The sequence below is a fragment of the Onychostoma macrolepis genome, chromosome 19 (assembly GCF_012432095.1).
Source record: "Onychostoma macrolepis isolate SWU-2019 chromosome 19, ASM1243209v1, whole genome shotgun sequence".
In the NCBI taxonomy this organism is placed as follows: domain Eukaryota; kingdom Metazoa; phylum Chordata; class Actinopteri; order Cypriniformes; family Cyprinidae; genus Onychostoma; species Onychostoma macrolepis.
In genome coordinates this window covers 3,074,995-3,096,480 of record NC_081173.1, presented here as the reverse complement: position 1 = coordinate 3,096,480, position 21,486 = coordinate 3,074,995, and the positions used below count along the sequence as shown (strand labels likewise).

General features: G+C 36.1%; 1 protein-coding gene across 4 annotated transcripts in view; it reads right to left on the bottom strand.

The window, feature by feature from the left end:
• ptprua (protein tyrosine phosphatase receptor type Ua) overlaps window positions 1-21,486 on the bottom strand; it is a 261,984-nt gene that overhangs the window by 102,551 nt on the left and 137,947 nt on the right. For all 4 annotated transcript variants that reach the window (XM_058754100.1, XM_058754102.1, XM_058754101.1 and 1 more), the window contains exons 6-8: window positions 15,092-15,269; window positions 8,955-9,248; window positions 3,917-4,240 (exon numbers count right to left, since the gene is read on the bottom strand). In XM_058754100.1, the coding sequence (XP_058610083.1) occupies window positions 3,917-4,240; window positions 8,955-9,248; window positions 15,092-15,269 (796 nt within the window). The remainder of the gene's footprint in view (window positions 1-3,916; window positions 4,241-8,954; window positions 9,249-15,091; window positions 15,270-21,486) is intronic.

Sequence of the window (21,486 nt, the reverse complement as noted above, 5' to 3'; positions counted from 1 at the left end):
GCTTATTAGCATGCATGTTACTAGCATATTGGCTATTTATTAGTACTTAAAAAGCACATATGAATGTCTTATTTAGCATGAGCATATTTTAGATCCCTTTATCCACCCCATATCTAAACTTAACAACTACCTTACTAACTATTAATAAGCAGCAAATAACAAATTGTAGTTGCCTTATATTACTACTTAGTACTTTCTTGGGGAACTAAGTTGACTGTAAGTGCAACCAGAAAACAATGCTAAATAACAAATGAAATAAGCTTGTCAACTTTTCAAGAGAGAAGAAAACACTTTTCATATATTGTTGTTGATGTCAAAGGCTGTATAATCCGTTCAAATTATACAGTTTGTGATGTATTTTGAGTTGAATCGAATTGTTGATGTTGCATTGTTTTGTGTGTTCAATTATTGGCTGCAAAACTCTGTAAATGTTGTTTGTGCATTTACAAAACTGTCAATTTTCATATTCAGCGTATGCTATTTTAGAAATTGTGCATATTGTTTGGCTTATGCAGTTCACGCCAGTACCAACACTTTTTTAAGGCATATTTCATTTTGTACAGTAAACAATTTTGGAACTGTGGCCAAAAAAATCTGTTCTAAATAACTGGGAAGTGAGTGTTTTTTGAAGCGTCTCTGACAGCGCTGGAGTTGGCAGAAGACTGCTGATGCTGCACGGCATGTGCTGAGATAAAGTAAACACTGACTAGAGCGGAAGTAAAAATGAGTAGTCGTCCAAGACCTTTCGAAATCTCACCAAAAAATCATTACTTTCCTTGCATTTCCCACCTGCAGGTTAAAAAGCAGAGAGAGTTTATCTCCCCGCTTCTGATTTCTCATTAGCTCTCTGTGTCTTACTGCAAGCATGCTGACTACCAGTAATTTAACATTACTCACAGAATTAATTCATTCATTAACTGCAGTTCCTCACGTTGTTTCCAATTAACCAAACACATCAAATGCAAACCAAGCTCTATCGCTGTACAAAACATATGAATAAACCAACAGAAACAATGTTTTTCATTTCAGAAAATGATAAATGGCGAGCATTCATTCTGAGCCGTGTTCATTTTCAGATGGGGAGGTTTTTGCTTGACCTCTGAGGGTTTCATCTTAAAGCATTTGCATGAGAATGTACACCCACGCCGCCCGACACACGGTGTAAATAAAAATGCAAAAATAAGCAAAAATCTTTATTTCATTTTGCTGGTGGCCTAAGCTTATTAATTTTTCATATACTTCCATTTAAAAGTATGATCTTCCATTTAATTATGCTGAAGCGTGGTGTTCTGTGAGTCAATATTTGTGTTGTTGCTATAATTGGGGTTTGAGCACCGCGGGCAAACTGTGCCCTGCTGCGGTCGTCACATCATAATTGCTCAGATAAATACAGGCCTTTGCAAAGATGGATGGGTTTATGGCTACTGACCCATGCCAAAAAAAAAAAAAAACACCTCCAGGTAAATGAAAGTTTAATCAAACTCAGAAAGTTTATGAACAACATGCAGATATGAGTATAATAATGTGATTCTTCATCAGAAGGGAAAACACTCACTGAGCTGTTTGAGAGTTTGTTCTGAAGAGAACGGTTCTTAAACACTAATGGATAAGTTGTGTTATGAGCTTACAAACACAGTCCTTGAAGTGAAAATGATGGCGCTTTCAATCAAGACAATACTGGCTCATTAAAACCTCTATGAATTCATCTGCACAAGGTCTAGTCATGTAGTGCTTGATTTAATAATGTTAATGTTCCCCCGCATGCTGAAGGCTGGCTTTCAAATTTCGAAATTATTGATTATGTAACTTAAATTATACAAAATCCTGGTAAATCGAGGAGTATATATACAGTGGTGTGAAAAAGTGTTGGCCCCCTTCCTGATTTTTATTTTTTGCATGTTTATCTCACTTTAATGTTTCAGATCATCAAACAAATTTAAATATTAATCAAAGATAACACAAGTAAACACAACATGCAGTTTTTAAATGAAGTTTTTTATTATGAAGGGAAAACAAAATCCAAACACACATGGCCCTGTGTGAAAAAGTGCTTGCCCCCTCCTATTAAATCATGAAAGAACTGTGATTAACCACCCAGGCCTGATTACTGCCAGACCTGTTGAATCACGAAATCACTTAAATAGAACCTGTCTGACAAAGTGAAGCATGTTTAAAGAGTAACACATCATTCCGCGATCTTAAGAAATTCATAAACAGATGAGAAACAAAATAGTTTACATGTATCAGTCTGGAAAGGGTTATAAAGCCATTTCTAAGGCTTTGGGACTCCAACAAACCACGGTCAGAGCCATTATCCACAAATGGAGAAAACTTGGAACAGTGGTGAACCTTCCCAGGAGTGGCCGGCCTACCAAAATTACTCCAAGAGCACAAAGACGACTCATCCAGGAGGTCATAAAAGAACCCAGAACAACATCTAAAGAACTGCAGGCCTCACTTGCCTCAATTAAGGTCAGTGTTCATGATTCAACAATAAGAAAGAGACTGGGCGAAAACAGCATCCATGGGAGAGTTCCAAGGCAAAAGCCACTGCTAACCAAAAAGAACACAAAGGCTTGTCTCACATTAGACTTTTGGGCAAATATTCTGTGGACTGATGCGACAAAAGTTTAACTTTTTGGAAGGTGTGTGTCCTGTTACATCTGGCATAAAACCAACACAACATTTCATAAAAAGAACATCATACCAACAGTCAAACATGGTGGTGGTAGTGTGATGCTCTGAGGCTGCTTTGCAGCTTCAGAACCTGGATGACTTGCCATAATTGATGGAACCATGAATTTTGCACTCTATCAGAAAATCCTAAAGGAGAATGTCCAGCCATCCGTTCGTGACCTCAAGCTCAAGTGCACTTGGGTTCTGCAGCAGGACAATGATTCCAAACACAGCAGCAAGTCCACCTCTGAATGTCTCAAGAAAAACAAAATTAAGGTTTTGGAGTGGCCAAATCAAAGTTTGGACTTAAAGCCAATTGAGATGCTGTGGCATGACCTTAAAAAGGCGGTTCATGCTCGAAGACCCTCCAATGTGGCTGAATTAAAACAATTCTGCAAAGAAGAGTGGGACAAAATTCCTCCACAGTGCTGTAACAGACTCATTGCCAGTTATCACAAACGCTTGATTGCAGTTGTTGCTGCAAAGGGTGGCACAACCAGTTATTAGGTTTAGGGGGCAAGCGCTTTTTCACACAGGGCCATGTGGGTTTGGATTTTGTTTTCCCTTCATAATAAAAAACTTGTTGTATGTTGTGTTTACTTGTGTTATCTTTGATTAATATTTAAATTGGTTTGATGATCTAAAACATTAAAGTGTGACAAACATGCAAAAAAAAAAAAAAATCAGGAAGGGGGCCAACACTTTTTCAAAACACTGTGTATGTATATATATATATATATATATATATATATTTTTTTTTTTTTTGCTTAAAACCATTAATATTTTTAAGGCACCATAATGCAAAACAATCTGGTTACACTTTACTTAAAGACTATAATGCACTACAAAGGTATTAATGATTTAAGTTATATTGCATGACATATTTTCATAAATAATTGCAACCAAAGTTAAAATACATTATAGTATTTGCATTTTTTTTGAGACATCTGAAATTGGTTGTTAGCCATGTTTTACTGCATTATATTTTCCAAAGGTGTAACAATGACTAGTATATATTATAATGCATAGTAACTGTTCATAATTATTCATGAGATTATACAATACATCATAAGGTGCATAAGAAGGCACAATTAATGCATTAATGCACAATTTAAAATAATTTTACAATGCATTATATATAAAAGCTTAATGTAAGGTGTTAGAAAAAGGTACAGTTATTCCCATAATATCACTGCGTAAATTAGTGAATGAATGAATGAATGAATGAATGAATACTCACTGTCTTCCTCGGTCTGGAAGGTCACCTCTCGGCTCTCCTTCTTGCCCTCAGGATTGGCCAGCGCCAGCCGCACGTGAACGGTGTGGAACGGAGGCAGGTCCCGGAGCGTGAAGCGGGAGGTGTTCCGCTCCACAGACAGACACTCCCTCACCGTGGCGTTATTGCCGCTGGCTCCGCCCCCCGTGGCGGTGGAGTAGCGGTAGCAGAGCGACAGCGAGTACGTGTGACAGCGCGTCAGGTTGTAGCCGACCGGCTCCCACTGCAGCAGCAGCTGACGGGACTGAATCTCCGACGCCGTCAGTCCTCTGAGCGGACGCATGGGCTCTGAGGAGAGAGAAGAGGGAATTACATTTCACATTTCCACTCCACTTTGAGTTTGCTGTTAGCTTCTAAAGTAATGGCAGAAGACCTATAACAAACATAATACATAGTCTTGCTTTTAATTATACAAAACTACTTTTTTTGATACCCTTCAGTATTGAATGATTTAAATACCTTCAACATTTCTCTTGGCTTGTCTGACATCTTGAATTATTATTTGTATTCCTTCCTTCCTTCCTTCCATATTAAACTTGTTTTATTCTTGTTTTGTCACCAATATGTTACAAAGGCCAATATTTGGTTGGCTGTGCAATTGGCACAATATATACATATATAAACTATTCACATATATATATTTATATTTATATGAAGAGTTTATTTGCAAAAACAGATAACTCCGTTTTTATTTTTTTTATTTTCAAAAATCATGTTTTTATTGTGTTTTATTGTGTTAGTTAGCTGTATTTTTTAAGTTATTTTTTAACCTGGATTGGAAGGCACAATAAAAAAATAAATAAATAAAATAAGATTTTTGAAAAATGTTTAAAACGGAGTCATCTGTTTTTGCAAATGAACTCTTCATACATACATATATATATATGTAAATAAAGAAATAAAGAAAATGTGCAGGGTGGAGACTTGGTTCTATGCATCAGTTGTTGATTGGATGTTGAGATGTGGGTGGGGTTTAAACACACTAAATGTTTGGAGAAGTCATGCATTTTAAATTGTAATTTTGTAAGGAAATGAGCATATAAAAACTTACTATTGGCTTCCTCATTTGCTTAAGAATTTTGGCAGATATAGCGGCCTACAAATAGTAGTCCACTGCTTTCCTGTTGTACTTTAGAATTTAGTCACAACAATGTATCTTAGCCTTTTAGTCATTTTTCTTATTTAAGTTGACAAAAGTTTAGAAAATATTTCCAGCATTTAGTACACTAGCATATAACTCAAAGCCAACAGATATGGACTATAAGACACAAATCTCCAAATTAGATTTAGGGGCTTCTTTATACAATCATACAATAATTGTTTTTCATGAAAACAGAATAATTCATGAACTGACAGACAGACAGAGCTTGAGAGAGAGCGGTTGACACTTCTCACTAACAAGTATGAACTCTAAAGTTATGTGAGAGAGCAATATAGTACATTTAATAGGTCATTCAAATAGTTATCATTAACATATAAATTAGCATTTCATGAAGCTCTGCTTCCTCTCTTTTAGTGCAGATGTGATTAGAGCTGCTATGAGTTAATTACACATGTCATGTGTGAAGGCAGGGGTCCTCGCCTCTCTTTCCTGTCACTTTCATTCCCTCGCTCTCACTCTGAGAGAGAGACAGACAGACAGACAGGAGACAAACCCAGAGTCATGTGTGTCTGTAAATATAAATGCACTTGGCATTACAGCATGAGGAGCTCTACAGCAAATGCACACTGATGAATTAACACTATCATTGCACTTTAAAACTGAAAACATCTCCTGAACACGAAAAAGAGGTCCTGCCAAAACATATCCAGTACATATTTCACCCACAAAACAAAGAAAATCCTATTTTACTTCAAGAAAACCATTAGGTTTTCTTTGTGCTCACTGCAACATAGTGCCTTATGTTTACTTCTATTGATTTTTGGGGTGAAATGTGTTTTGCTGAGACTGAGTTGTTTCGAGTCTCCGCTGCCTGAGACAGTCAGTGTCCGGTGAAGCTTGCAGACCCGCACCTCTGCCCTCCCTCAGAGTCCTCCAGACAAATCAACCTGATTACACTAATTAATGAGACACATCTACTGAAACTCCCACAGGCCTGATGAGGAATGGCCTAACTGCTGGATATGACACACACACACACACACACAGCAGACAGAGACACGTCCGCTGAGAACTCAAGTTTGACCTCTGATATGAATGTAATATGTTTCACTCAGGGCTGAGAGAGAGAGATACAGTGACAGAAAAACACAGAACAAAGGAAAAAGGCCAAAGACAGACAAAAAAAAAAAAAAAAAGAGAGAATGAAAGAAGAAGCCCATTCCTGAAAAAAAAGAGGAAGACAAAATAGAACAAAAGTATTTGTGAATGAATGAATGAATTAATTAATTAATTTATTTGGTTGTTTGTAATAATAAGGTTATCTGTATGTTAGCAATATACAGTACATACTGTACATGAAAATAACTCACTGAGTATTATATTACAATATAAATATTCATATATACATACAAAATTATGCAGAGTAATACAAACATACAGCATTATGCCATGGTCTGTCTGAATACTGGATTCTGATTGGCTGGCAGGTGTTGATTAAATTCGTTGAACTGCACAGATAGTTCCAGGTCAGTTTAATCACGTTCTATATTAATGCGCTTCCTATAAACATTGTTAACCATAGTAACATACAGTTACAGTTAAATAGTAATACAGACGAAAATAACCGTCATTTTTATCGTTCCGGTCAAATATTGCAGCGCAAATATTATTAACATCTTTAATATGTGAATGCTGGCAAATGACCATGGCATAAACGGGATAATCAACGGCTAGCTGTGCATTAAAGGATTTGAATGCACTTCGCGGAGGCAACCACCCTCCGCTGCGCAACGGGCGGTTCTTCGCCTCCACGTCGTGCATTCAAATCGTTTAATGCACAGCTAGCCGTTGATTGTCCCTTACGTATTGTGCCTCTACATCTGCACCCAACCACCCTCAACATCAGGTGCCAAAAATAAAGATGTTTGCCACATTAGCAACATGTGTGCGGTGCAAAGTTTGTTCAGGGACCATGTTCTTCTGCTGCTGCTGGTGACCAAGATGAATAGAGTCTCAGAGCACCTTTGACATTGATACATTAGGAAGTCCAAAAGCAAGGTTACAACACAAGTACATTTATACTACTGTTGTGGCCAGCTTACTTTAGCCACACAAACAACACACACTCCACAGAGGACCAGAGAATAAAGCCAAAATCTGATTATACCAGACTACTTGACTCTGTGTGGCTCGTACTTGATTCAATTCGAACTAAATGAAATTGTGGTTTACAAAATTTTTAGTCCATTTTTGTTATCTTTGAGCTCATCTATCTGCTAGAGTACACGCAACAGGTGCATTACTATGACATCCCATAATCTCATGCACGTGCTCCCATGGTGTCTGGGAAAAAACAAAAAAAAACTGTCAAATCTTAGTAAATTAATTTGCTGTGGTACCTTGCAGGCCTGTAGCCAGCTATGAGGTCACTGAGGTCCGGACCTCGGCAAATTTGTCAGAAATAAAATTTGTTCTCTGAATGACTAATTTTCTGTTTAAAACTCCTCATATGAATGTCTGAATGTATAATTAAGTTTAGACAGTTTTCAAGAAAGTTTAGCATCCGTGTTATGAAAATGATCGCTGTGAGATGCTGCTGGAGTGAACGAGGCTTGAGAGAGTCATGAGTGAGCAAATGTTGCCAGATCCAGAAATTATAACCGTTTTTGGACTTATCTTCTCCACATAATTTGGCACATTAGAAATTTAATCAAGTGGGAAGTTGCCATTTTGGGTCAGTGATATCTGTATCGTTTCTTACTGGCAAAGATTCAAAATCATTTCGGTTTATTTTTATTCGTTTTTATAGCAATATTTGGCAACACTGCATCGCCGGCACGATATTATCTATCAGAAACGTTATCAATGTTGTCAAAAACAGTAGCATTTAACACTAGTACACAAATCTGTAGAACAAGTAGGTTACAGAATGAAATGAAATAGCCAACGCAAATACTAGCCACGAAGACGTCTATACTAATTCATTAGTTACATTTTCAGAGTCTTGCTATAAACATTCATATATGAATGTTTTAGCATGACTTTGTGAAAATGTATGAGCACTAGACAAAGTTATCATCTATATAGCAAAGATTATTAATGAAAACTATAACAGTATGTTGTATTGTTGCATGATTAATAAACAACAGACTAAATTATCCACTTCTAACCTATAGTAAAATATGAACAAATTTTGATGCAATAAATATGGTATAACGTCTTTCATAAACATCTACAGTACGTGTCTGTCTCTTTTAAAGTGTTTAGTGTATATAATGATTTGTATTTGTAGGTGTTTGTGTGGTTTGTCAGTTTCTTGTTCACTGTTTTCATGTCTTTTATTTTGTAGTTTGGCCACAGTCATGTGATTCCCTTGTCTTTGTGTTATGTTCTGATTGGTTCTTTGGTTCGTGTGTCATGTTCTCATTGGTTCTCTTAGTCATGTGTCTTGTCTCTCATTGGTTGGTTTAGGTCATGTGACCTTTATTGTTTGCTATAAGTAGCCCTCATGTCGCTATCGTCTCTTGTCGAGTATTGAATGTACTGTATGTAACCCTGATGTCGGTGAGTGTTCAAGTCACGTCACGTCACTGTTTTGTATTTGTTTGGATTTCGGGTTCTGCTTTGTTTTAATAAACTGCACTTGCCGTTCAGTGGACTGCTCATTACATGATTATAATAGCACAATTCTTAACCTCACCACAGACCTGACAAATTTTCAAACCCTGGCTATGGCCATGGTGCCTTGAACATCTGTCCGAAAACAGGCCGAATCCAGTGATTTCATAAGAATCCACACAACTTCACACTTGAGTTGTCTCAAGTGCATTTTAATACTAAAAATGTTACTTCATAACATTTAATAACTGACTAAAGAGGAAGAAAAGAGAGTCCGCTCACCCGCACACTTGGTCCTGCTGACCAGCGGGGGTCCAGGCGGGCCGGTTCCTCCCTCTCCGGGCCGGGTGAGGAGGACACTGATGCGATATTCTGTGTCCGGCTCCAGGTGCCAGACTTTATACGTCAGTGAGCTGACTCCGTGAGTTTCGGACCAGGGCGAGTGGCTGGCCCGGTACACGATCTCTCTGCGGATCACCGGCCCGTCACCCACTATAGAGTTCGTGTTGAGCTGGATGATCAGGTAGGTGGGGCCAGAGCGCAGCAGCTGGGGCGGAGCTATCGGTGTGGGTGGGACTACAGAGAACAGGAAGAGAAAGAAAAAGTGTTGAGTCAGGATGCATGTGGACAGGAATCACGCTTTATTTCTTTTATCTGGCTGATTAAAACCAAAATAACCCACTATGAAACGTTCAGATCAGACTAAAATGATCAAGCATCTTTGTTTAAAATAAACTTTAAGAGACTGTTTCTAATGTTGAGATTCTTCAGAAAGATCTGCAGAGCAGCTGGTGCTACATCTGACTGAATTATGCCAACAAATCTTCTGTGTTTAGGATTGATAATGCATTAATAATTGCATTCTTTGACTAGATGAGCCAAGTTTCTGAACATCAAATGTGCATACTTTATGCTGTTTAGTTTTAATAAATATGCCTTTTGGACTGTGCTTACAGTATATTTTCATTGTACATTGAACCCTTTTGTTATGAAATATCAAATGTATACCCTTTTGTTACGCTTATTAGTAGCATATTGGCTATTTATAAAGTACTTATAAAGCACATATTCTGCATGACCATATTCTACATCCCTAATCCTACTCCGTACCTAAACTTAACAACTACCTTACTATTAATAAGCAGAAAATTAGGAGTTTATTCAGGCAAAAGTCACAGTTGATAGTTAGTTGATAGTGAGAATAAAGTGTGAACAAAAAAAAAAAAAAAAAACAATTGTTTGCCAACATAACATTTATGAACTCTATAAATTAATTAACTGTATGAACTTGCAACAATTTACCACAACCTGACATTTATGAAAAATATTATTGTCTACAGTATCATTTCTGTTGTTGTTGTTTGTTTTTTGCTTGTTATCTAATATCAAGCATTCAACTAGCATTTGATTTAAATAAATTGTAGACAACTAAAATCAATTGTGATTCTGAACAAACTAAATCCAGGGTATTTCCATTCATCTTTTGATTAATATGGCGTTGATACTGCATGAAATGATCTAGGAGTGAAGGCAATTGGAATAAAATATAAAAATGCAGTGGAAGGTCAGGCAGAAGCAGCTTTAATCCATTAAAAGCATATTTCTCACTACATTTAATCAGTGGTGGTAATATGCTAATAAACTAAACAGACTTTTTTTTTTTTACTAATAATTGACAGTGTCACATTCAAATAAATGAAACGTGTATCCTGATTGCTCAGTCTTTCTATTCTCTCAATTTAAATTAATCATCATCTCTGTATGAGATGCTATCAGTAGAACAGTATGACTGTGAAACCTTGACTTTCAATATTGCAGTTAATCACAGTGCTGCATAAAAATCAAATATGAATCAAGCTAATGAAAGCACAGATGCAGATAAACATGCCTGAACACAGTATAAAACTCTTATTATTATCTGCACCTTACTCTTGCCTGCTCACAACAGTCACAACTGGAAAACTGCTAGTCCTATTTAACCCCACTGAGAAGCGGCTTATTATGAGGTGCACTTAACAGACCCTCTTTATTTCTGTAGAGGTGGACAAGATGTTCCAGGACTTGACGAACCTGTTATGTGTTGCACAATTTAAGGTAGAACTGCAGGAACATCGTGCTTGGCAAATTCAGAAAGTTTACAAAAAATGATGCCAAATTGTGTGTGAAATCTAAAGCTGATCCTATATCTATTTTCTATTTCTACTGAGATGATGTAATGCACATTGGTCAACATGTGTTGTTTTAATGGTGCTATATAAATTAATTTGACATTTGACATTGAAGACGCTAAAGTGGAATTAAGAGCTGTGGATATTTTAAAAAGCAGGAACACAGTGAGCCGCAAAATAGCTCGATCCTCTTGCTAAAACACTGCAGAAAACAACAATGCTGCAAATAATGTTATTTCTGACCGTTGAAACCAGGTTTGTGACAGGACTTTTTTTTTTTTTTTTTCATCTTCATTTAGCATTATTAATCAGTATGTTACAGGGTTAGTTCACCCAAAAATGAAACTTAGCCCATGTTTTACTCACCCTCAAAGCATTCTAGGTGTATATGGCTTTCTTCTTTCAAACGAATCCAATCGGAGTCATATTAAAAATGATCCTTGCTCATCCAAGCTTTAGAATGGAAGTAGGTGGGTGTTTTTTTCAACAGTCCAAAAGAACTCAAATAAAGCGCATGCATCCATTAAAAAAAAAACGTGCCTCACATGGCTCCGGGGGTGAATAAAGGCCTCCTGTAGTGAATTGATGTGTTTTGTGAGAAAAATATCCATATTTAAAGTTATATAAATGCCTTTCTCTCACTTCAGCTGACTGTCGTACGTGTAAGCCGTTCCGGTGGATGACGTATGTGTCATGTGCGCACTGGAGATTATTGACGAACGCAGAAGTGTGACGGCGCGAGAACAAAACGCCACGAATTAGAAGCACAAAACGAGGATTTGTAAAGAAAAATGTAGGAGGATTTCGATATAAGCCAAGAGGAGACTGGTCTTCCTTTTTGTAAAGAAAACTTTGCTTCCTTTGCTCCTGTAAACTCACGAGACTAGCATATCTCACAGGTGTGCGCAACTCCTACGTCCTACGTCATCCACTGGTGACAGTCAGTATGTATTTTTTTTGTTTGTTTTTTTATAAAAACGCATCAGTTCGCTACAGAAGGCCTTTATTCCCCTTATTATGGATGCATGCGCTTTATTTGACATCTTTTGGACTGTTGATCAAAAAAAACCTGCCTACTGCCATTCTAAAGATTGGAAGAGCAAGGATATATATTTGTTTATATTACGCTGATTGGATTAGTTTGAAAGCAGAAAGTCAAATACACCTAGGATGCTTTGAGGGTGAGTAAAACATGGGCTAATTTTCATTTTTGGGTGAACTAACCATTTAAGAGCATTTTAATTAGGGCCAGATTTACTAACAGCTTGCGCCAGCGCAAATAATTTTTCAGTGTTAAAATAGCACTGTCAGGATTTACTAAAGACACGCAGTGAAGAATTAGTGCTGAAAATGGATGGACAGAGTTATTTTGCACCTGACCTTATTGAATATGCATGAGTATTAAAATGAATCACGCAACGGTATTTACTAGCGTTTGTGCTCGTCAAATTACTGGTATTTGCGCCATTATTTAACACCCCAAAAAACATGTCTTAAAGCAGGTGGTAATTTGCGCTGCTCTTGGTAGATTGCGCTGGTCATTATGGAAATGATCTGGCTGCATCTGTGTTCTTTAATGTGCACATTGTCAGTAAATCACCAGCAGAGTTTTCCCCTCCCATCTGCGCTTTTATGGAATTGTGCTCTAACGCTAATTTGCCCTGTTTAGTAAATTTGGCCCATAATTGTTAAAATTGGGAAAATTATTTGTAGATCACAAGGAAAGACAACTTTGAAATGACTAGTTAACTTTGTTTTCTGGTCATGATGAAAGTGTTTTGATTGTTTTCTTAAGAAAAATATAAAAATGGTCCTGACTTCAAGAGGAAAAATATTTTTCTGTCACATGGCCTTCTGCTTTACATATGCATCTAAAAGTAAAATAATAATAATAATAATAATAATAATAATAGCTTGATAAAACATCTGATCTTATATTTTAATATTTATATATAATTGGAATGAACTGATGATTTTATTTATTTTCTATTTTTTGAAAAAGTTTAATTAATTGGCTCTGGGAAAAAAAAAAAGACATTTAATAGTCCTGCTATATATTATATATAAACACTGTCATTCAAAAGATTGGGGTTGATTGATTGATTGATTGACTGATTGATTGATTGATTGACTGACCTTTATTTAGCAAGGATGATTCAAATTGATCAAAAGTGGCAATAAATATATTTTTAATGTTACAAACTGTATATGTTGTTGAACTTTCTAGTCATCAAATAACTGTGATAAAAGCAATAAATGTTTCTTGAGCATCAAATCAGCATAGGATCATGTGGCACTGAAGACTGGAGTAATGACTGCAGTGAATTACATTTTAGAAAACAGTTTTTCTAAACTGTAATATTTTGCAATATTGCTGTTTATTGAAGTTTTATAGAATATATATGACTCTTATGAACCAGTTCTTTGCCTGTAAATAACAAAAAAAATACATAAATCAGTAAAAATGTTATGAGTTATCAGTTTGAATCAGTCTAATGACTCACTCAGTGATGTATGCATGAAGCTAATCATAATTTGCAGGGGAATTATGTGTAAGTACGGTAAGTACGGTGTCATGCCAGTACATCTATTTTTGACAGACAGGAAATTGCCTGAATTAAGGAGTACAGCAAAGTTTCATGGGTCGCTCCTGTTGCTCTTTTATTCTTGTCTGTGTGACGCAAACACAGCACACTTCAGTAACTAATAACGGAAGTTAAAAAATAAACTGTAGCCAGTGTGAAGTACATAATTCACTCACACAAAAGCATTGATTACTCCTTTGTTTCGTGGACTTTCAGTGACATTACCTCAGCTCCAGGAGAAGCGTGACTCATTCACTCGTTCAATCATGCCACCATCACGAGAGCCACTTGTAGCGAGCAGAATCATTACCAGGGCTGTGACGAGGCAGCGTGTGGTCATTTGCATAACTGATTGCATCAGTAATTTGGTTATTTTCGGGTGAGATATGTCTGTGATTGGTGGATATGGGTGTAATCAGTCTGCTGGCTCTCTCGAGGGCTCTAGTCAGGGGGGTTACACCTCTCTCGGGCTTTTGGCTTTTACTGAAGAGATCTCTGGGTGGGGACGTGATGTTACAGTGAATCAGCGAGACGTGCTCAGGTGCTCGTGTTTTGATTGAGAGTTCAGAGAATCAGAAGAATCCAGAACGTTCTGTGCTGTGAGAGAATAACCTGACGATAGCAAAGCATAATGACTGAAGTGTAATATAATTTGAAGTGTAATGGCTGGAATTTATGGTTCATTATTCTATGGGAACCATCAGCTTAGACATAAAGGGGCCATCTGACACTGATTAAATATTTAATCTAAATATGCCATCTTAAAGAGATAGTCTACCCAAAAATGAACATTTTCTCATCATTAACATAACTCATCCTCGTGTCGTCCCAGCTTTATATGACTTACTTTCTTCAAATGAACACAAATCAAGATATTTAGAAAAATAATCCATATCTGTGATTCGATATAATACAATGGGACCCTTAAAACTGATGCTTCAAATGTATAAGTTGAATGTAAAAATGTATGATTTCCTGTCACAATGCAATAAAATATTGGTCACACTTTATATTAGGTGGCCTTAACTACTATGTACTTACATCAAAGAACATCATATTGTATTTCAAAACACTTCTGCTGCTATTGAGGTGGGATACGGGTAAGGTTAGGGACAGGTTTGGTGGTATGGGTAGGTTTAAGGGTGGGTTAAGATGTAAGGGATGGGTCAACAGTGTAATTATAAATGTAATTACAGAAATTAATTACAGATGTAATTACATATAAGTATTTTTAAATATATAAGTACAATGTAAAGACATATGTATACAATAAGTGCATTGTATCAAATTATTAATTTCAATGTAAGTACATAGCAGTTAAGGCCACCTAATATAAAGTGGGACCAAAATACTAATATTAATACTAATACAACTAACAACAACAACAACAATAATAATAATAATAATTATTATTATTATTATTGTGTAATTTTATTGCATTGTGACAGGAAAATTGAGCACAGCTGTAATTATTATTAGTATTATTAATTTCATTTTTTTTTTTTTTTATATATAATCGCACACCTCAAAACATGCACCAACCAATCAAAATTAAGTATTTGACAGCCTGCAGTACAGACTTATTTAACAAGCATTTAGTTATTTACAAAAGCACACTTACAAATAAATAAACCTAGGATATAGTTGAAAGAAATACTGGTCATACCTCTGACGATTAGTTCAGCAAAGTTCGACACTGCGGCTCCGTATGTCGACTGAGTGATGCATCGGTAGAGATCCTGCTCTCCACGCTGGGCTCCGCCCACCTGGAACCACGCAACCAATCGGCGCTCACCGACTGACGACGTCACTGAGTACGGCGACATCAGAACACCGTTGCGCCTCTGAAACAGAGAGAGAGGAGGGTACATGATGCATAAGCAAAAATGCAAATCAGTGCTTTGACATGACCATGAACACATTTATATCAGGTGTTTGTAAACATTTCCAAAATCAGCATTAGGGTAACATTAATTACGACACAACACCAACACAAGCATTTCCTCCAGATCTGCATGACAACAACATTTCTATGAAACATTCTCCACATGAGCATTCATGATTATTTTAGATATAATAACCCCACAAATCTCTCACACTGAAAGTAAGCCAAACTCAGTTCTGCAAGAGCTCGGAAAAGTCCAGATTTATCAGGTAAACGAATGTGCCCTTCATGTGAGGTGGGAAACAGCGTAATTACAAGTGCAGTGCACATGAATGATTGAGCACAGTCCTGTTTATGAGTGTGAAACTCTGAATTCTAGAAGATACACGAGTTGTGATGTTGGAAGAGGCGAGGTGAGGCGATTTGAAACAACACTCAATTAGAGGTAACATTATTCGATATGGTCACACTTTTTTAAGGTCCATTTGCTACTATTAACTAACTAAAAGTTATGTCTTTTGCCTCAATAAACTCCTAATTTACTGCTTATTAATAGTTAGTAAGGTAGTTGTTAAGTTTAGGTATTGGGTTGATTAAGAGATCTAAAATATGCTAATTAGAGACATTAATATGTACTAATAAACAGCTAATATGCATGTTAATAACTAGTTAATTGTGAATTGTGTTTCCTAAGTAAATTCAATTATTATTTTGTTTTGTTTTTTCAGTGTAGGCTATTTGTTAAGACAAACATCACTATCACTTACAGTATATTGATTGTTTTAAGGGTTTTATAACTTATTTATGTTATTTTATGGTGCATAAAGAGCGCAACAGAACTCAAAGCTCTCATAAAGAACTGGCATACATTGCTTATGCATTTGGCTGTAATGATGACAGCCAGAGCGGTGGTTTCCTGCATTGTTCAAACCCAGCTTCTCTGAATAGCCTATATATCATAAGGTGTCCAATGGAGCGAACTAGTGCTGTATGCAGAAAGTGAGATGCAGGGCGCTCAGAAAAACAAGGAACACACAGTCCCTTCATTCCTCTAGCACACACACACACACACACACACACACACACACACACACACACCCTCCAGGTGTTTGGATAAAGCAGCGGCTCACACAGGATGTGATCTCAAAGAATTCAGAGCACATGAAAGAAAGAGCCTGCCATTCAGAAAGGAGAAAAGAAGAAAATGCACTTTAAGGAATTGTTCACCCTAAATTCTGGCATTATTTATGTCATCTTTAACCCGTGTGACTTTCTTTCTTCCATCCATTAAGACACAAGAACACAGAGGCTGTTGAGTTTCAATGAAATGACACACAAACAAAAGTATCATACACTATAAGAAGTCCACTGTAAAATGATTGTTGTTTTTTTTTTTCTGAAGTTGTAAGACAAAGAGTATGGAGTACTTTTTACAAGAACATACTATTTCAGTCTTTCTGTTTCTAAAATTTAATTCAGTGTGTGTTTGCTGTTTCTTTGTGACTCTTTGACTATCAATTTCTGAATGAAAATTGTTTCAAAGTAAATGCTTTTGTAGCAACTTCTTGAATTCAATCTGTTTCTCACACAAAGCCACTGTGCTGTTTTGCTTCAAAGTGTTATTTTAGTAATATTCATATACTATCGTATAGTATTTAATAATATTGTGAATTAGCTTTTATTTTTGTATTTTATTATTATTATCATCATTATTATTACTGTATTTAGCTTTTTTCAGTTGTATTTTAGTCATTTAATATTTAACCTTTCTTTCAGTTAATTGCCAAAACAACATTTCAAATTTAAGTTATTGAATGTTTATATTTTGTTTCAGCATTATTTCAATGAAGAAAACACTTTTAAAATGTAATTCATCGATTATTAACAAGCATTACTGAAACACATTCAAATAGCGACACATGTAAGATAACATGATTGTAAAAGTTTACTAATGAATCTATTGAACATTGCATAATGATTAACAGATTGTTAGAATAGTTGCACATGTAATTAAACTTCCAATTCATATGATTATGCACAGATAGCATCATTTAACTGGTTTAACCTTAGTCTTGTTTCAGCAATAATATTGTTGTAGAACAAGGTTGGAAGTGTATTTGATTGTTTTCTCAAACTGCAATTCTGGAATCTGGAAAAATGTATAATACTGTACTTTATAATAAATCTGTAATTGTGTAAAACTCAAAGCTTTTCTCTTAAGATGAGCTGTTCTTGTTGCTGTTATGTGTTGAAGTTGTTGTTTTTATGTTTTTAGCAAGAATATAAACACCCTTAACTAATCACCCGTTATCACCTTTACAGACTGTGGTTATGAGTGAACAATGTGTGAAGTGCTTAAAATAACTGGTAACACTTTAGTATGGGGACCGATTCTCACTATTGAGAATATCTCACTATCTCACTAACTTGTTTCTTATTAACATGCACATTAATAATTAATTGGCTGTTTATTGGTACATATAAAGCACATATTCTGCATGACCATATTCTACATCCCTAATCCTACCCAATACCTAAACTTAACAACTACCTTACTAACTATTAATTAGAGATGTTCCGATACCCTTTTCCCTTCCCGATACCGATTCCGATACCTAGGCTCAGGGTATCGGCCGATACCGAGTACTGATCCGATACCTGGGTGTGTATCTGGTTATACAGCTGTATGTACTACTAGACCTGTATGAATAGATACAATTATTTTATGGTGTGCTTCACCATAGATAGATAGATAGATAGATAGATAGATAGATAGATAGATAGATAGATAGATAGATAGATAGATAGATAGATAGATAGATAGATAGATAGATAGATAGATAGATAGTCTGGCGAGTAAACAAAAAAATATAATATATAATGTTTGGAAAATGGCATTCCATTTTTAAAATCTATTTAAATATCTAAAAGTACACTCTTAACATCAGTCAGTGAAGCATTATAAATGTATTATGATAATCGAGTATTATTTAATGATATAACTTTAGCAATTAGAATTAAAACTTGGTAACCATGAATACAGTCATTTTAACTGAACTTGTGGTGGTGCTTTTTTGGTCATTCGGTGTTTCTCTAAAAAATGGGGGAGGAACTATCAATAATACTGATAAGATAATAATCATACTATGAATTCTACTAAGAACAATATAAAACGCACTAAGGATTAACGAGCTGCTGGATTCATGAATATTAATCACGTTGTCTGCGTTCGCTTGAACTGATTTGCTGAAATCAAAACAGGGACGATTATAGGTGAGTGCCAGCCAATGAGATTGTCGCTTGCGCATTAGCTCCGCCTACTACCGGAGAACCCAGCAGTTCTTAAAAGATGAAGAATTCAAAAGGAACTCCGTTATTCTGACAGGAAAATACAACAAAGAATATTGTTTACATACCAAGCAGAATTGACGCGCTACATGTAAGACTCTCTCTCTCTCTCTCTTTGCATATGAGGAAAAAACTAGACACTTCACACTAGAGCATTGGTCTCAAACTCAATTCCTGGAGGGCCACAGCTCTGCACAGTTTAGCTCCAACCCTAATCAAACACAGCTGATCCAGCTAATCAAGGTCTTCAGGATCACTAGAAACTTCCAAGCAGGTGTGATTTGGAGCTGGTTGGAGCTAAACTCTGCAGAGCTGTAGCCCTCCAGGAATTGAGTTCGAGACCACTGCACTAGAGCTTACGGTACGTCAAATACAGGTGCGCTGCGCATTCATTCAGATGAACTGAAAAATAGCCCAGATCGCTTGACGGAGAGAGAAACTCTGAAGCGCTTGGTCAGAGTGCTCAGCGAGTGAAAATATATCTGTGCTAAACTTATACATAGCCTCCAACTCACACACTGGCGAGTATAATCTGAGCATTTATTAGCCAGTGGCTAATATTATACACTATTTAGTCGCCCAGGGTGAAGATTTAGTCGCATATGCGAGCGATTTACTGGCAATGTGCTACCACGTTTGTATTTATTCTTTGCTGCTCTAAATAGTGGTTGCTTCTGCACAACTTCCTGTGTTTGCATTCATAACTATAGATCTTGTTTAAGAATGGTATTAGATCGGTACATGGATTCAAGTACTCGCCGATACCGATGCCAGATTTTTTTGTGGTATCGGTGGAATTTCCGATACTAGTATCGAATCGGAACAACCCTACTATTAATAGTATAATAGTAGACTATTAGGACTTTATCGAGGCAAAAGTCATAGTTAATGGTTGGTTAATAGCGAGAACTGGACCTTAAAATAAAGTGTGACCAAATAATTATATATATATATATATATATATATATATATATATATATATATATATATATATATATATATATATATTATTATTATATATACACACACACACACACACACACACAGTATATATGTATTATTATTATTATTTATTTATTTATTTTTATGTGATTTGTAAATACAAAATAGTGCATTAGATGGCATATGGCTATTTGAATAAAGCTAGTTGGGGGGAAAAATATTAATAATAATGATAATGGAATAAATAAATAACGAAATGTAAGTTATTATAAAGTGTTACCGAAAAACAAATTTAATATATTTAGTTTTAGTCTTAGTTAACAAAAACAACACTAGCATGGAAGACTAGTAATACTCTGCACACAGTTTTACAGTTTATGGTGTTTTTTTTGTTGTTTTTTGGAGCTGGACAATCCCTGGTCATCATCTGCTTTCATTATAATGCAAAGACCCGCAGAAAGACTGCAACATATCTCTTTTTGTATTCTACAAAATCAAGAGAGTCAGGTTTGGAACATGTGGGTGAGCAAATGATGACAGGATTTACATTTTTTGGAAAAATATTCCTAAACCTCACATAGTTTAAAACATCTAACAGCACAACATCCGCTGGCGCCTGAAAGAGCACCTTCAACAGCCTTCATCTTTTCTGAATTGCTTTGAAGCATTCATTCATGATGCTGGCAAACAGAAGAGAAAATAAACACAAGACTGAAATGGCTGGCAATTACACAAATGATGTAAATATCAGCATATTGCGGCTCACCGCTCTGTGCCTTACGGCCATGCCACAGCACACCAATAAATAATACACATCAATTAAACTGGGGAGCAAACAGCACACTTTCTGAACCATTCCCCTCTGCCTGAGAAGCCACCGCTTCTGCTTGTGAAGTCGTGATGCACACAGACTGATTTGTTTGTAGTGTTTAAACCGCAGTGAGAACACAGCCGAGAGACTCTCAGTCCAAGGAGGATCCGCTCAAAGCCAAAACACGATCAAAACACAAGCTGCAATTAAAGCATCTGCAGAGCCAGCGCTCGACAGGAGACCTCGGGTCAGATCTCTGGACGGGGACCGTAACGAGATGTTCTCATCACAGGCCAAACCATATTTACAGCTAAATGGCTGACATTTTAACAGTTTATTCTGTTACATACAGATAATCTTCAGTGCAGCTCTCTTATCTCACTCTCTTTTCAGTGTTTGTGAATTGGTGTTTTGTGTTTGCTTATGACACGGATGTCAGACGTGTCAAACCTGGCACTACACTATGCTATTTTGCACTGAATGTGAATATTTTCTGATAGAGCTTGAGCTGTGGTCATTATGAACTGTTATCGTATGAAAAAAAAAAAAAAAAAAAACCTCTTGAAAAATTCTTCAAAATGTATTTTATTCTGTGTGTCGCATATGACCAAAAGAAAGTCATGAAGATGTGATAGAACATGAGAGCGAGTAGGAAGTAAGTAGCGTTGTCTCAAGTTGGACTTGAAAAAAATTATTAATTGAATTTACTACATTTTTTTAAGGTAAGTGGTTGTAATCAATTTATTTTAACTGCATTTAAATAAAAAATAAAAAAAATAAATAAATAAAAAATAAAAATTTGAAAGTTAGTCAGCTTAATTTGTTTATTTAAATGTAAACCACTTACCTTAAAAAAAAAAAAAAAAAAAAAAAAAAGAGTAAATTCAATTAATCTTTTTCTTTTCTTTTTTTTCAGTGTAGGTGATCTGTTTCCTGTCCTGGCTGCCATGTTTGTAGTCCTTGTAGTTTTTCATGTTAATTAGTACTGACTGTTCCTGAAGTGTGTCGTGTTAGCCTGTTAGCCCCTGTGTGTAAACAGCCCTTGTGTTTCCCACCCATGCATGTCTTTGTCAGC